At 45.2% G+C, this 17,639-nt stretch overlaps 1 protein-coding gene across 1 annotated transcript; it reads left to right on the top strand.

Annotated features, from left to right (window-relative positions):
- Window positions 1-9,884: 9,884 nt before the first annotated feature.
- Window positions 9,885-17,054, top strand: GLUL (glutamate-ammonia ligase). Its single transcript, XM_007937650.2, has 6 exons — window positions 9,885-10,050; window positions 12,267-12,428; window positions 14,748-14,894; window positions 15,144-15,271; window positions 15,478-15,677; window positions 16,736-17,054. The coding sequence occupies exons 1-6, from the start codon at window positions 9,885-9,887 to the stop codon at window positions 17,052-17,054; spliced, it is 1,122 nt and encodes a 373-aa protein (XP_007935841.1).
- The last annotated feature ends 585 nt before the right edge of the window (window positions 17,055-17,639 follow it).

The following is a 17,639-nucleotide window of genomic DNA, read 5'->3' as shown; positions in this document are numbered from 1 at the left end:
CCCGTCATCCAGGGCTAGGAATCCCTGGGTTAGTAGCCAAAGGCTGGACTTTTAAATCCACATAGAGGTACCATGGTTGGACTTTTAAATCCACACTGAGGTACTACGGAACAAAGGCCTGGCAATCTACTTCTGACAAATTAGCCCCTAAAAATACTCTGGAGTAAGAACACTTCTACTTTAAACCTCATGAGGTATGAGTCGAAATCCACTCAAAAGCAACTGGATTGGTTTCGGTTTTTTAATCTGGGCTTACTCACAAGGAGTAACAACACAACAACAGTCAAAAGGAAAATACAGATGAAACGACTGCTAAACGTAAAGCACTAGGTAAGCCACAATGTTGTGCCATCGAGTCAGACCCAACTCATAGTGACCCCTCCTTGGGTTCTGAGGCAGTATCACTACTGAAGTAGATTGCTCAAACTTCCTTCCAAGGAGTGGCTGGTGGGTTTGAACCGCCATCCTTCTGGTTAGCAGTCAAGTGCCTTAGGCACTATGCTACCAGAGCTCCTAAGCCACAATGTAGGATTCAGAAGTAAACTGGCTGGTCCCTGCTCTTTGTAGCTTCCTCAATGGGTACAGAGAGATTTCAATATTTTAGAGGCAATGCCCCAGGAACACAGCACCGATAGATTAAGGAGACTGAAGAAAGTATTAAGGGAAAAGGGCTCTTAAGGATTTGTACCTTGGAAGCATATTAGGTTGGAAAAATACTGCACTAATTTAGGTAAGTTATGACAAGTTCTCTAGGCCTCAGTTTCCTCATCTTTAAGATGATAGGAAGATCTAATTCTAGTATTGTATGGCTTTAATTTTCTCCACGGAACTTATTTCTCCATGTTGTTAGCTAAGTCAGCTTGATTCTTGCCACTCTCCAAGTACTTTCCTATTAGAGATAAGATTTGGGATAGAGTTCAAACAGACCCAAGCTTGCAGTCATAACTTGTGGTTTGGGAAATGTGGTTCTCTTTGTATTTCAATGATTTCAACACGCATTCAACAAAACTTACAATAGGATACAGAGATATGGCTGAGAAATGAATATCTATTTTCCTCTCCTGAGCTTATGGCCAAGGAGCTCAGATGGTGTGGTTAAGGTATTTGGCTGCTAACCAAAAAGTCAGCAGTTCTAACCCACCAGCTGCTCCATGGAAGAAAGATGAGGCAGTCTGCTTCTGTAAAGATTAACAGCCTTGGAAACCCAATAGGGCTTGCTGTGAGTTGGAATCAACTTGATGGCAGTGAGTTTGGTCTTGGTTTTGGAGCTTAAGGCCATCAAACAGTGAGAACGGATATAAAGAATAATTCCTGAATCCATTGTGAGGTACTGAATTGAAGCATAATGTGGTCGGTTCTTCTTTTACTGTGTACAGTGAAATCTGGAAGTCTGGCCACCTGAAGTTTCTCCCCAAAATATAGTTGAAGGGTAACGCCATTAACTTCTAGAGCTGTCTTTTTCTCTTCTAATTTTGTTAATATTATACTGTAACCTATCCTTTGGAAGAATTGGTATTGATCTGTTTAAAAGCAAACAAACAAAACAGACTAGTTTATAACTCTGGGCTGGGTTTCCAGAATATTCCTCAACCATGAGTCTCAGCCACGTCTCTTTAGCCCGAGTTAGGGGTTTTGTTGAACACCCATAGAAATCATCCAAATATAGGGAAAATTCCTGATCTCCAAACTGCACATTGTGGCTGAAAGTTTGGGTCTGTTTGAACCCTACCCCAAATCTTGTTCCTAGTGAAGAATTAGTGCAAGGCAACCACACAGGCCCCAGGCAAGTACTCTCAGATCACTAGGTTAAGGGCTTCAGACTTGTGAGTGAGAATGTCATTGCTGTTGTTAGTTGCCGTTGAGTTGATTCCAACTCATGGTGACCCCATGGGTGCAGAGTAGAATTGCTCCATAGATTTTCAAGGCTGTGACTTTTCAGACAGATCACTAGGGCTGTCTTCCAAGGCACCTCTGGGTGGGTTGAAGCCACCCACCTTTTAGCTAGTCCTAGAACACTTAACCATTTGCACTACCCAGAGACTCCTTGCAAGACTTAAAAATTAAAAAAAAAAAAAAATTGCCAGTGCATTCGGAGTCATAGTGACCATATAAAGCAGAGTAGAACAGCCCCATAGGGTTTCCAAGGCTACAAATCTTTACAGAAGCAGACTGTCACATCTTTCTCCTGTGAAGTGGCTGGTGGGTTCAAACCAGTGACCTTTTGATTTAGTAGCCAAGTGCTTAAACATTACACCACCAGGGCTCCTTTGCAAGTGAGACTTATTGCTAGGTGCCATTGAGTCAGCTTCAGTTCATGATGAGCCTATGTACAACAGAACCAAACACCGCCCGGTCGTGTGCCATCCTCACAATCCTTCCTTTGCTTGAGCCCACCATTGCAGCCATTGTGTCAATCCATCTCGTTGAAGGTCTTCCCTTTTTTGCTGACCCTCCACTTTACCAAGCATGATATCCTTCTCCAGAGAGTAGTCCCTTTTGACAACATGACCAAAGTAGATGAGAAGAAGTCTGGCCATTTTTGCTTCCAAGGAGCATTCTGGCTGTACTTCATCCAGGACAGATTTATTTTCATAATATATCAGACAGTATTTTACTGCTATTCATAAAGTTTCAGTGGCCAATTATTTGAGCAGTGGATGGCCCCATCCTTCTTCCCAGTCTGTCTTTGTCTAGAAGCTCTGCTGAAATCTGTCCACCGTGGGTGACCCTGCTGGCATTTGCAATACTGGTGTCATAGCTTCCAGACTCACAGCAACACACAAGCCACCACAGTATGACAAGCTGTCAGATGAGTGATGGTTGCAAGTGAGACTAGGCCCTTTAAAAGAGAGAGAAGGAAGCTGAGAGAACTCACAGGTAAGGCCCACCCAAGAAAAGGCCTATATTTCAGGCAACAGAACAACAGCGAAGACATGTTTTTTTATCTCCAACCATTTTTGCATATTTGAAGCAATCCTTACCTCCAATGCTGCTCTCCTACTCCACCCACACTTTGGACACAGCTACTCTTCTGTAAGACAGTAAAACATGACTTCTAAGTACACACAACAGAACCCTGTAGGCTTTGAAACTGTACATACCAAGAGATAGAAAAGTTCATGGGTTTGAGCATTCTAAGGCTCTTTTTACTGAGGGTGGAAAGTGGGGGTGGGTGGCAATTTAGGGAAGAAAGGGAGGGAGAACAAAGGTAGCAGACACAGCAAAGTTAAACTGGATGAAACAGGCCATTCCACTTTTAACTTCTCTAAACGTACAGTCTGGGTTTCTGGGGCAAACCGATTACCTAAAGGACTTTCTTCTGCTTTCTCTTCCTTCATACATTCTTAAGCTTCCCTAGTAAGTCTTTGGACACATTTGGGCCCTAATTTGGTTGGTTTGAGAAAGTGTGGGGTTGACCAAAGAAGACAAGGCCTCTTGTTCATTCCTGAAAGAGTCAGTGGTCATGTATTATGTTCCTAACCCTCACAAAGCATGCCCCTGGTCACATGAATGGATCAAAGCAAAATCCATTTCCATTCTTGGAAAAGCAGCTCAAAGCACATGTTCTCTTGATGGTGCCGCTGTCATTTCTGTGTGGTCAACAAATATCATTTACTGAACACTCACCCTGGATACTGTCAGGGAAGAAAAAGATGAATTAGCAGCTCGAGGTTAAGATACCTAGCAAGGAAAGTAGGCACTTGTACCATAAAATGTGATACCTTAAGCTAAAAAAACTGAACTGGCTTTTTTGTATTCCATTTTCTATTATTCTTGCCATCCCCACTGTAGGAGCTGGTGGTAACAGTGTAGTGGAAGGCCCTGGTTTATAATTTGGCACTTCGGCATCACCTTCCTCTTCCCTCCCCAACCATTTAAACTCAAGTCTTTACAGAAAAAGATGGAACAAAGATGGCCCACTCTGTTCCCAGATCTAAGCTCGCTTTCATAAAACTAATGGTGATGTATTACACTGAGTCAGAAAGCTGTACTTAAAGAGTGAATGGGTGGTATAGGGAAAGAAACATTCCAGTCTCTTCAGATTATTTTAGCTGATGATAATTATAAATATTATTTTCCAAATATTTCCTAGTAGTAAACATTACAACAGGGCTCAAACACAGAAAGGATTGTGAAGGCGGCGTAGGACTGGGCAGTGTTCCGTTCTGTTGTACAATAGGGTTGCTATGAGTTAGAGCCAATGTGACATCTAACAACAGCAAAAACAACAAACATTTACTATTTTCCAGGTACTATCCTAATTTCTTTTTTGAAAAAAAATGTTATCACAATTAATCCTTGCACATTTAATAAGGTAAAAAGCCAGGTGCCATAGAGTTGATGCCAATGCATGGTGACCCCATGTGTGTCAGAGTGGAACTGTGCTCCAAGGGGTTTTCAATGGTTGATTTTTTGGAAGTAGATCACCAGGCCTTTCTTCTGAGGCACCACTGGGTGGAAGACCCTCCAAACTTTGGGTTAGCAATTGGGCATGTTAACTGTTTGTACCACCCAGGAGCTCCACAATGATACATAAGATAGCTATTATCACTATTTTATAGGCAAGGGAACGGAGGTTTAGTGTAGCTGAGTAACTCAGTAAGAGGTAAAGTCCAGATTTTAATTTAGGTGTGAAGCCCAACATTTAACCATCACATTATAATACTTCAACAAACAGCACTGAAACTAAATATGGAATTCCTTACATGTGCAAGATGCCTTGTGTTCAGAATGTCACAGTCTGAAACAGTCCAAAAGCCCCTGTTGATAAGAATGCTGTATCTGTCATTTAAAAGCATTACAGTGCTAGACACACTTTTGAAGGAAAGAGATGTTAACCAGAGAAGCCAAGTTATGTGTGTGTGGTTTCAGGCAACATTTCTTTTCCATATTTGTGGTACAAAAATAACCAAAAGAACACACTTCTTTCTTTCCTCTTCCAAAGGCACTGGAAGTATGGTTTCTTGGTCTTTAAACAGAAAAATTTCAAAGTCTGAGAGGCTGGCATTCCCCCTGAGAAATGTGATAAAAGGTTAGGTATCATCAGATGGACTTTGGGGAATGAAAATTGAAGGGCCAAATAATAGGACTGGTAGCGATAACATATTTTAAAAATATGATTATTGTGCATCTGTTGACAGCATCCATTTTCAAAATTGCACACACATACACATTTTCTCAAACATCACACCAAAGCTGAGAGGAGCTAAGGTAGGTACTCTCATTTTACAGATCAGAAAGAAGGCACAATTTACTTGAAAAGCAAAAACGGGAAATTTATTAAGGGATTCTAAATTTTTGAGCAACCCTGGGCTTCCAAGGGGCATTGTAAGATTTCACTTTCCTTTCAGCTGCTCTTGGGCAACAGTTTGCATACACAATTACACATTTGGTGGGCGGCTCTAAAGGTCTCTTTGAACTGCTTTACTCTGCATACAAGAAAACTTGGGTCCAAAGAGGTTGAGTTACTAGCCTAAGGTCTGACAGAAACCTTATTAGACAGGTCTGTACCGTCCCCCAAGGCCTTCTCAATGGAATTATATAAACACTGCAAGTTGATTAAAAATATGAAATAGCAGAGTTCTGTCCACTTCCCAAAACCCAATGAGAGAGCTTGGGAGGGGACTCTTCCAGGCCTTAGGAACCCCAACCTCTCTTCAGCAGCCCCGTCTATGTGCTGTCTCCTCTTTGTTGTTGTTGTTATTTGCCATCGAGTCGGCCCCGACTCATAGCGACCCCTCCTTGGGCTTCCAAGGCAGTATCACTACGGAAGTAGGAATGCCCAACCTTCCTTCCGAGGAGTGGCTGGTGGGTTTGAACCGCTAGCCTTCTGGTTAGCAGTCAAGTGCCTTAGGCACTATGCTACCAGAGCTCCTGTCTCCTCTTTAGGCCCTTGCAATACCTGCCATCGCTAGACAAGCTTAGGGCTTCCAGCGCACCCGCGCCCCGCGCTCCCTCTCAAACTTAACCACGAGCGGGCGAGGCACGGGGGGCTGGGCTATTCTGGGACTTTAAAAGCCAAAATGGTTTTGTGCTACATAATTACCACGGGTATCTCGGGAGTCTGAGGTATGACCTGGGAAAAGATGGAACGCTCCACTCTCCTTGCAAAATTATACGACCAGAAAGGCAGCGGGGTTGGCTGCCCCGGGCAGTTTTCTATGAGTCTTAGTTGTAGGGGGCTGCAAGGGCGGCTTCAGGTCTGTGGTCGGGATTGAACTCTGCCCCAGCCGCCAGGCGAACTAGGTTGTTTTGCTCGAGCCTGCGGCAGGCGGGGTCCTTCCTCAGCAGGAACTCGCGCGCTCGGCGCGCAACCACCCAACCCCTCTTCTCCTCGCCTCCTCCCTCCACTCTCCACCCTCGCCCCCTCCCCCACGTCCTTTTCTCTTTCTTTCTTTCCCTTGCTCGCGCTCCCCTACCCGGCAGCGCCCTCACGGCTTCTCGCCCAATGGCCGCAGTGCCTGGGCGCACATCAGCTGATCAGTCCGCGCTCCCCGCCGCTGGAAGCCAATCAGGGTGCCGGGGGCGGCCCCCTGCCGCTGATAAAGAGTGCTGGGCTGTGGGCCGCTCTTCAGAGCCGAGAATGGGAGTAGAGTCGAGCGTCTGACCCGTACACCTGGTCTCCCGGTCTCTCCTCACCTTGCTCTCGCGGCCCGCCCTCCCTCCAGCCTGCTCGCCGCCCAGGTATAAGTGCTCGGCTTCCCCCAAGGCGCGGTCAGCACGCGCGTCCTGTCCCCAGACGTTTCTCCCGTCACGGCACGGCACCCTGGCCTTTTCTTTCGTGGCTCCTTCTCTTCCAGACCTCTGTTGAGCTTTCGGCCTCCCGGGGGTGTCGGAGGTGTCCGCGTGCTTCCGCCGTCGGTAAAGACTGGCGGATGGGTTGCTGTTTGGGGCGCGCCCTTCTCTCGGTTTTAAGTAGGGTTAGGGGGAAGGTTGTTTTGATCTTTCGCTGTTGCGGCCCACAGGGACTTCGCTGCAGGCCTCTCGTGGGGCAGACCTGTCGAGCCCCCCTCCAGGGCCCAGTGCCTTAAGGTCTGGGTGTTTAGGTTGTGGATGGAGTGGTTGTGCTCCCCTGCCCTGCGGGAGCGCACGCAGAGCCTCGTAGGCGCTAGCGCCTTGCTCTCCTGTTCCGCGGTGGCGGATTTTGGAAGATAGTCGTGGTGTTGTCATGTAGACGCCTACGTTGAAGCGAATAACGTGTGTTTTGTTTGCGCCGCTGGGCTCTGCCCCGAAGTCCCGGGGAAATTCTGGTCATATACTTATGACATTCTGGTCATATACTTATGACCGAACAATGGGGAGCCCGGGGCTGCGGCTAGTGGACCGGCCGGGCCGAGGCGGCAGTCGAGCGCCGCGCCTTCCTCCCCCTCCCTCTCTCCCGTCGCCCCTCCCGCCCCCCAGCCTCTGCCCTCTGAGGGGTATGGCCTCCTTGGTGAGGCCCTAAGATCTGGACCTAGGCCCGAGGGGCGGGGCGCCGACGTTCGGAACATTTCTGGGGGAAAGGGCTGGTCTCAAAGTGGATTCTAACTCCCCCGGGAGCAGGAAGCGGGTCCGCTCCTCCAGCCACAAAGCAATGAACAAGTACGATGTGGACGACACAGAGTCGCGCTCCTCGGAGTCACCCTCCAACTGTTTTGGGTTCGTGGCCTATTCGGTGAAATCCGGAGAGAAATCGCGACTCAAAATTAGGACCTTAACCCACCAGCCTGCATTTTCCAGCCTCACCAGGCCGGAGCGCGCTCAGTCTCCGTCTCCCACTCCCTCACCCTCAGCCAGAAAGCAACGGTGTTTGGACCAGCAGGAGCCGGAAATCGAGGAGAATCATGAACAGAAGTCAAGAAAGAGGAGGGCTAAGTTAGGGGGTGACCCCGGAAATACTGACTTCTATTGGCTGGGGTGAGTGAGGGTGCACAGAGAGAGAACTCCGGAGCCGGTGACAGCTGCAGAAACAGCTAAAAGCTTCAGAGCCCTATTTTTGCCCCCACGTAAAACTTGGCACCTCGAAGGCACCAGTTGCTATAGTAGACTGGGCTGTTGGCATCCTCAGATCATCAGAGAGGGTAGGAGACATGCTTCACCGAGTCAAGAGAGAAAGTGTGGCTTGATGTTAGAAGTGTTAACAAACAGGTTGAGGGGGAAAGCTGAGAAACTGAGTTGTAGCTGTTTGTGGGAATGGTAGGGATAGAGAGTGTTTCTGCTGGTTCTTCAGGCAGGGAATTGGGAAAAGGGGGTATAATTTGACATACAGAGTCTTCTAGATATAGGCAAAAGTTGTTGGTTCTCCTTTAATAAGACTTGACAGATGAGGTTCTTCTCTTCCCCAAAGGGAAGGGTGAGGCTGTTGGAAAGGAGAAGCAGTTATGTTTTCAGCTGGGCAAACATGGACGATTGCCCATAGAAACTTAGCCACTGTACTGCAGAAAGTTGCCCAAGTCGTGGAGGAGAACAATGTGTTCCCTTTCCAGCTACTCTGGGCCTTTTGGTGGGGGGTGGTGGTGGCATGGAGAAGAACATTTCCTCTTGTTGAGGCTGGTTTTGTGGCCTCAGAATTTTCTCTTCTTTTAGAGGTTTTCTGGTGGTGGCTTGCAGTTTTTAGCATGCCTCAAAGCTTTTGAAAGTCCTGATCTTTTTGATTTAGAAATGGCAATTCCTAATTATTTGGAAAGTTGTCTGTTGGAATCTCAGAGTACAGGCATACCTTTTAGATACTGAGGGTTCAGTTTCCAAACCAGCACCATCAAGTGAGTTACATGAATTTCTAGGTCTCCTAGTGCATATAAAAGTTATGTTTACACGATAGTGCCATCTGTTAAGTGTGCAGTAGCATTATGAAAAAGCTTGAAGTACTTTGTGAATTACCAAAACGTGACAGACAGGAAGCAAGCACATGATGTTGGAAAATGGTGCTGATAGACTTGCTCAAGGTAGGGTTGCCACAAACCTTCAGTTTGTAAAAGAACGTAGTGCCCGCAAAGCACAATGAAGTGAAGAGCAATAAAATGAGGTTTGTCTGTATTGTCATTCTCAAACTTATTTGTAAATATGAGCCCCTGTTCTGAAGTGAGAACTTTGCTTCAGACCAGTGGAAACTATGGCAGTGGAATCCAACTGGGGCTGGTAGCTATTTTTAAGTCTTGGTGATGGTAATAATTGCAGTTCCTTTCCTTCATTTTTGTAGGAAGACTCTATCTAGCCTTTGAAATCTTCCAGCTAGCCCTGTTTTTCATCCTTAAATCTGAATATTTGGGTCTGTCCCCACAAAGGGAGGGAGAAACTCCAAAAGGGGGCTTTTATTAAGGCCACAACTGAGATGAAAGGCATAGGGAAGACTCACTCAGAAACCATAGCAGCCAAGCCTTTCTGTGTCTGGATTTTGCCTTTATGAGGTGACGATACCAGTTTTGTAAACTTCCTATTTTTGAACCTTAGTAGTTTGTTAGTTTTTACCCCTAGTATCTTGGCAGAAAATGCTTTCCATAATTCTACCTCAGCTACACTAAAGGATAGGGGTTAGTTGTCACAAGTTTAGATTGTAGCTTGGAAAAGAAAGCCTTGAATTTAAAGATGTTGCAGAACTTCAGCAGAGAAGAAAGGTCAAAGATTACCACTGTTTTTTTCTCCAGCAGGCATCTACTTTAATCTCCTCAAAAGGTTTTTACAGTTTTAGGATGATATTTTTGTCTTGTATAAATCTTTAATCCCTTTGAATGCAGATTGGATAAATACACCTATGGGTATGTGACTTCAAAGGAAGGGGCTGCCGCTACTCCCACTCTTGACTTCTTGAGGGTAGTGTCCACCTTTGATTTAATTGTCCCTCTCAATTAGATGATTGGAGTTGATGTACTTAACGTTATTTTTTTCACTCCAGAACATCTTCCACCATGGCCACCTCAGCAAGTTCTCACTTGAACAAAGGCATCAAGCAGGTGTACATGGCTTTGCCTCAGGGTGAGAAAGTCCAAGCCATGTATATCTGGATCGATGGCACTGGAGAAGGTCTACGCTGCAAGACCCGTACCCTGGACTCTGAGCCCAAGTGTGTAGAAGGTGAGAACTTCGGCAGGGTACGGTAGATTCTGTGTAGGAGCAGTGTAGAGATGGGCAGCTACCTTCAACCAAAACAAAGTCTTTCCTTAGGCAGTTTTTTCAGACTTCATTCAATCAACATATATTAAGCTCCTACATGGCCTCGATACACAGCAATGATAGAATCCTTTATTTAAATGGAATCTTGCATGTAAGCCAGTATATTGAAGAAAAAAGTAAGCACTCTAGTTTGTGGAGTGGGGAACTAGAGACTTTGATGATTTGGCCATCTGAGTGTTCAAGTACTTGCCAAAAAGTTGGTAGTTTGAATTCATCCAGAGATGCCTCGGAAGGCAGGTCTGGCGATCTGCTTCCAAAATGTCACAGCCCTGAAAACCCTATAAAAAGTAAAACCAAACTCACTGCCACTGAGTCGATTCTGACTCATAGCGACCCCCACTGGGTTTCTGAGGGGGTACATCTTTATAGAAGTAGATTGCCCGTCTTCCTTCCACAGAGCAGCTGCTGGCTTTTAACTGCCAACCTTCTGGTTAGCAGTCAAATGCCTTAGGCACTGTGCCACCAGAACTCCTTGAAAACCCTATGTTGTTATTGTTGTTATTATTTGCCATCGAGTCGGCCCCGACTCATAGCGACCCCTCCTTAGGTTTCCGAGGCAGTATCACTACGGAAGTAGGAATGCCCAACCTTCCTTCCGAGGAGTGGCTGGTGGGTTTGAACCGCCAGCCTTCTGGTTAGCAGTCAAGTGCCTTAGGCACTATGCTACCAGAGCTCCTTGAAAACCTGATAGAGCAGCTTAATTCTTCACACATAGATTGCCGAGAGTCAGAATCGACTGGATAGCAACTAATACCATAGTAAAGACACCCCCAGTAGTTCAGTTTGAACACCACTACTCTAATCTGAATATGTCTGTTTCAAACTTATCACTGGGGTTCTAGATGTAAGCAAATGCCCTAAAAAAACAAACTCACTGCCATCGAGTAGATTCTGACTCATAGAGACCCCCTTTGGGTTTCCGTGGTGGTAAATCTTTATGGAAATAGATCACCCAGTCTTCCTTCCGTGGAGTGGCTAGTGGGTTTGTACCACCAACTTTCTGGTAGCAGTTAATGCCTTAGGCACTATACCACCAGAGCTCCTTAAATGCCCTAAAGTGCTTTCTAAATAAAATTAGTTACGTATTTATTTGTTTAAGTTGCTGCCATTTTTGGAAATTCTTAAATGCATTTGCTTATCCCACCATGCCAGTTGCTGCCGATTCTGACTTCTGCGACCCCATTTGTGTCATAGTAAAATTAGACTACGTAGAATTTTTTTTTAATAGTTGATTTTTCCGAGGTAGACACCACGCCAAGTGTCTCTGGGTGGACTCACTTAGAGCTTTTTGTTAATAGTTTGCTTTGGAGTTGTGGCTTTCATTTTTCAATCTAGAGCAAGCTACTTCCTGGAAAAGGGCCAGAAAAAGAACACACCCATCTTCTGCCTACTTTAGGTTTCAGGCCTGGTACCACTTACTGGCTTCTAATAATCTTCACATTTGAGTGAACGAATGAATGAGTTACCATAACAAAACATGTACTGCTGTGTGGCAGGTATTGGAAAGGTGTGGGGTATAGGAGGGGGAGATGCAAGGTAAGGGTCTGAGACAAACTGGCCTTTAAAACTTACTGGGGAAAGTATATCTACATAGATGAACTTTCTTTGTAGCAGCATGGATTAAGTGATAAGGAAGTATCCTTGAGGTTATTCTCTAGTTCTCTGTTTCCTCATCTATTAAAAAAGACATAACTTGAGCTAGAACAATCATCGACTCAATGAATTGCAGAAAGAAAACACAGATGGCCTTGTGGGAGAATTTAAGAATCTTTCTCCTGTCTCAATATTTCTCAAATGGTGGCTGACTCATTAGTGATGTCAGAATGTGTGAGATTGTTTCCTTGGTGTTCAGTAATCTTATTTAGGAAAGAAACCGTATTTTCAGGGTCTCCCTAACCTTTAAGGAAATAGTGTTACTTGGAACTTGGATAGGAAAGACTGTAGGACTAAATGCAGACAAATACGAGAGTTTAATGTTGATGGTGGCATTTAGGCATTACTGACCTTCCCAGGAAAAAGAGATTTAGAGATGGAGAGGTGAGTGAGGGGCTGTATTCTTGCCTGCTAAGCTTCTGTGCATTTTTAACTTAATTGTCCCTGTCCTCTTTTTACTGTAGAGTTACCCGAGTGGAATTTTGACGGCTCCAGTACTTTCCAGTCTGAAGGCTCCAACAGTGACATGTATCTTATCCCAGTGGCCATGTTTCGGGACCCTTTCCGCAAGGACCCTAACAAGCTGGTGTTCTGTGAAGTCTTTAAGTACAACCGAAAACCTGCAGGTATGTATAGGATGGGTATGGGTGACCCCACCCCAATCCAGGGCTGCTATAAAGGGAGGGAGAGGGCGTTCTACAATCAGTATTGGGAAGAATAGATTATCTCAGAACTGTTCAGGAGTCTTACAAAGAGGTGTAACATAGCCTAGGCTTCCCTGGTCTCAGTTGATTGTGTAAAATGGTGTGAATTCTTCCTATAGCTGTTTACTGGTGGCATACACAGAGACAGACCTGTAGCATAAAACGTATATTTTAAGAACTTAGTTTCTAGAGTCAGAATTCTTGGGTTTCAGGCTGGTACCACTTACTGGCTGTGAACTGATACAAGGTATTTAATATCTGTGCCTTCGATTCCCCGGTTTCCAAATGGGGAAAATAATAGAATAAATGAATAAATATGTGCAATTCCCTTAGAGCTGTTACACATCAAATATCGGTTGCTATCTCACCCCAGGCAGCTTATTTGTTTTGTTATATATCTGCCCACTGGCTACAATGTGAAAATCTTAGTTTCCTATAATGTAAGTTTACCATGAGGTTTGCTGTAACTGTTCTCTTGGGTTCCTGTTGGCACCAGTAGCCTGTATGGTGTGCCTGGTCCTCCTGGACCTGGTTCTCTGCCATTCCCCTTTTTAAAACCAGCTAAGCCTGACTTCTGTGAAGTCTTGCTACTGTTCAGCAGTGAGAACTTTGACAAGTCACTTAGTATCTCTGGACCTTCATTTCCTTTGTTTTGACAGACCAAGTTAACCTAGTGTCTCAGTGGGAGCTCTGGTAGTGTAATGCCTAAGGCACTTGACTGCTAACCAGAAGGCTGGTGGTTCAAACCCACCAGCCACTCCTTGGAAGGAAGGTTGGGCAATCTACTTCTGTAGTGATACTGCCTCGGAAACCCAAGGAGAGGGTTATCTGTGAGTTGGGTCTCACTCAGTGGCACATAACAACAACAACAATATCTCTGTACTTCAGTTTTCTCATCTATAAAAATGAAGGCAACTTATACCTACCTGGTAGGGTAGTTATTAGCACTCAGTGAATTGTTTTTCGTTAATGTAAAGGTCTTTGTATGACCTTTTTAAATATAAAGGTTTCTTGTTATTGTATGTCTTCAAGTCAGTTATAACTTCGAGTGACCCTATTATGACAGAGTAGAACTACCCCATAGGGTTTTGTAGACTGTAGCCTTTATAGGGAGCTCTGATAGTGTAGTGGCTAAGGCACTTGACTGCTAACCAGAAGGCTGGCGGTTCAAACCCACCAGCCACTCCTCGGAAGCAAGGTTGGGCAATCTACTTCCGTAGTGATACTGCCTCGGCAGCCCAAGGAAGGGTCGCTATGAGTCAGGTCTGACTCGACGGCACATAACAACAAGAAGTCTTTATAGGAGCAGATTGCCAAGTTTTTTCTCTCATGGTGGATTTGCACTGCTGACTTTTTGGTTAGTAACTAAGTGTAACCATTGTGCCACCAGGGATCCTATAAAGGTCTTAATTTTTTTTTATATAAAAGTCTTTAAATGATTCCTGTTATATAAATAAGCAGTTAACAATAAGTCTTGCATTTACTTAATATTTTAAAGTTCTCTTCTGGTGGCATAGTGCCTAAGGCACTTGACTGCTAACCAGAAGGCTGGCGGTTCAAACCCACCAGCCACTCCTCAGAAGGAAGGTTGGGCAACCTACTTCCGTAATGATGTGATACTGCCTTGGAAACCCAAGAAGGGGTCACTATGAGTTGGGTCCAACTCAACAGCAGTGGGTTTTCTAGCTTGGAAAATTGTATCCACTTGGCCTTAGCTCAAATTTTTTCTGGTTTACTTTTGCACTAGCTACTATTTATAACTTACCACTTACTCTTCTCACCTGAAATATAAGCTCTTATAATGGACAAATGATTCCCTCAAAAACTTGTCGATTTGATTCTAAAATGCCTGTGAAAGTAGGAAGACGACTGTCAACTTAGAAACAGCTGTCTTGTGAATAGAGGATTTAAGTGCCTGGTATTTGGTACTTGAGAGGTGGCCAGCATGCAGATAAGGGGAAAATTTGTTCTGTTCTGGGCCCGCTCCCATGTGACTTGGTTGTAACTGAGTTTAATTATAACCAAAGTTTTTCCTGGAGTCTTGCTCTAAGAGGACTGTTACAACTTCTCATTTCCCCCACTTCCTGAGGTATAGGACACAGAAAAGTTTGTTCTAGGCCAGCTTAGTTTACAGTGAATATCTCATCTGCATAAAATATGAGAACCATCTTCCCATCAGCATCAGGATTCGCCAGCATATGGTTCATATGTCCCTAACAGCATGTTATCATTTTATTCTAGAAACCAATTTAAGGAACACCTGTAAACGGATAATGGATATGGTGAGCAACCAGCACCCGTGGTTTGGAATGGAGCAGGAATACACCCTCATGGGGACAGATGGGCATCCCTTTGGTTGGCCTTCCAATGGCTTCCCTGGGCCCCAAGGTAAGTCCCTCTGGGTAAGAGGTGAACCTTCTCCTCCCCAAGTAACTTAATTGGCAAAGAAAGCCCTTCTTCCCAGAGATGGAATTTACTCTTTCTGAATCAAAAACTGTACGAATATACCTGAAATTGGCTGGAATAATCTGTTAGGAGACATAGCCCTTATGTTACCCAAATCTAGTCACTGATCCTCTGTGCAAGGATTGAGGGGGGAGACACAGTCTGAAAATTCTGTCTTGATGCCTCTGCCAGGTCCATATTACTGTGGTGTGGGAGCAGACAAAGCCTATGGCAGGGATATCGTGGAGGCTCACTACCGGGCCTGCTTATATGCCGGCATCAAGATTGGGGGAACAAACGCCGAGGTCATGCCTGCCCAGGTAAATTGCTCTGTTCTACCATTTATTCCATATCTGAAGACTTTAGGGCAGGCCAGTGGGACTTTTGCTAACACGGGGTGGTGGTGCACCACTCATTAACTAAATGAGTGAGTTAGAGTAGAGGTGGGGAGAGAGCAGTTTTAAGAGCTTCTGAGTTGGGGGTAGCTCTCGACTTTATTTTAATGGCAAACCTTCTCATTCTTTAGTGGGAGTTCCAGATAGGACCCTGTGAAGGAATCGACATGGGGGATCATCTGTGGGTGGCCCGTTTCATCCTACACCGTGTATGTGAAGACTTTGGAGTGATAGCGACCTTTGATCCTAAGCCCATCCCTGGGAACTGGAATGGTGCGGGCTGCCATACCAACTTTAGCACCAAGGCCATGCGAGAAGAGAATGGTCTAAAGTGAGTACCTTTTACTGAAGCCATCTTTATTCTCAGGTGGCAGAGAGCTTGAGACAAACCAAAAAAACCACTTGCCATTGAGTTGATTCTGACTCATAGCTACCTTGTAGGACAGAGTAGAACTGCCCAATAGGGCTTCCAAGCTGTAAATCTTTACGGAAGTAGACTGCTTCATCTTTCTCCCACAGAGTAGCTGGTGGATTGAAACTGCTGACCTTTTATTAGCAGCCAAATGCCTTGCCACTTGTACCACCAGATAGCTCTTTAGAGAGCTTGGGAAGGCCATACCAATCTCGGCAAAGCTCCTTTTCAAGAATACTTGCCAAATTTTTCCTGGATTGGGGATAAGGATGCTGGGATTCCCAGTTTGTCTAGATGTCCCTCAGCTCTTGGCACTTTGCTTTAAAATGTTTCTTCTCCTATTATGTTCCCAATTGAAAAGTATCAAGTAATGTCCTATTAATAGAATTGAGGGTGGTGGTAGGGACAAATAGATTCATGAGTTTGAAAACCTTTTGTAAGAACTAAATTAGTAACAGGATAGACTTGTGAGTAAACATGCTTACAGAGGGGGAGAAAGTCTTGCCAAGTGATTGGGGCCTTTTCATCAAATACTGCTCAGTTGTCTACTGTGTGTCAGGTACTCTGAAACACTGGAACACAGAGATAACAAGGCAGAATAAGCCCTTGTGGAGTGTTTTGCTGCATGCTGTCGAGTTGATTTCGACTCATAGTGACCACATATGACAGAGCTGCCCCTAGGGTTTCTTAGGCTGTAATCTTTACGGGAGCAGATTGCCAGTTCTTTAATGGAGCCACTTGGTGTGTTTGAACCATCAACCTTTCCATTAGCAGCTAAGTGCTTAACTGTTGCCCCACTAGGACTCATTGTTCATTCTACTAGAAGTATACTTTGGAGCCTAGTGAACTGGGAAGCTTTTTAATAGACGGGTCATTTTTTTGGTCACCCCATTTCCTTGACCTGTATCTATTCCCTGCCCTTGAGGGGCAGGTTTCCTGGTGCTAAGGTCAGACCGTCAATCTTCTCTGTCCTCTAGGTACATTGAAGAGTCCATCGAGCGGCTAAGCAAGAGACATCAGTACCACATCCGTGCCTACGATCCCAAAGGGGGCCTGGACAATGCCCGGCGCCTGACTGGATTCCATGAAACCTCCAACATCAACGACTTTTCTGCTGGCGTGGCCAACCGTAGCGCCAGCATCCGCATTCCTCGGACTGTCGGCCAGGAGAAGAAGGGTTACTTTGAAGACCGCCGCCCCTCTGCCAACTGTGATCCGTACTCGGTGACAGAAGCCCTCATCCGCACGTGTCTGCTTAATGAGACCGGCGATGAGCCCTTCCAGTATAAAAACTAAGTGGACTAGACTTCCAGCATCAAACCCCTCCCAGTTCTTCATCCCACTCCCACTTTTCCCCTCTCCCACTTGTTCCTAATAGTTATAACTCAAAGGGCAGAATATCAAGGTCTTTTTTATTCCTCATACCCAGTTAATAACTTGCTTTTATTGGGCCAGGGTAGAGGGGTCAATTCTTAATCTCTTCACACCTACCCCCCCCCCCTTTTTTTCCCTATCAATGACGCTTTCTTGAAGACTAAGGAATAGTGCATTAGTGGGGAGGGGGGGTTGGGAAACATAACCACTGCTTCCATTTAATCAGGTGTGTTTGTCCAATAGGCATAGCTATCCAGACAGAGCATAAGTGTTTGTGAAGGGAGGAGCGGAGAACTTTTTCTTTGTGGTAGCTGAAGAGGGGAGGGCTTGACTTATTCTGTGGTTATCTTAGGATTTCCTTCTTTTGATGGGAAATTCTAGTTCTTAAAAAGAGTGTTACCAACTGTACATTAGAAGTGGAAATTAAGAGAGAAAGGAGGGAAGAGACCAGGAAGGAAAATGCCCTTGGTCTCTTGTGTCCAAAGTCCTTGCTTGGGGCTAACTGCC

Source organism: Orycteropus afer, unplaced genomic scaffold, assembly GCF_000298275.1.
Source record: "Orycteropus afer afer isolate SDZICR_OR568_19922 unplaced genomic scaffold, OryAfe1.0 scaffold00043, whole genome shotgun sequence".
NCBI lineage: Eukaryota > Metazoa > Chordata > Mammalia > Tubulidentata > Orycteropodidae > Orycteropus > Orycteropus afer.
Note: the sequence above shows the minus strand (reverse complement) of the source record. Positions and strands in the feature narration are given on the sequence as shown.

Excerpts from the sequence above, each read along its gene's own strand:
- GLUL (XM_007937650.2), top strand. The coding sequence starts at position 9,885 with ATGGCCACCTCAGCAAGTTCTCACTTGAACAAAGGCATCAAGCAGGTG. Across the intron at positions 12,429-14,747 it reads GTACAACCGAAAACCTGCAG|AAACCAATTTAAGGAACACC; the intron begins GTATGTATAGGA and ends ATTTTATTCTAG. Across the intron at positions 15,678-16,735 it reads CGAGAAGAGAATGGTCTAAA|GTACATTGAAGAGTCCATCG; the intron begins GTGAGTACCTTT and ends TCTGTCCTCTAG.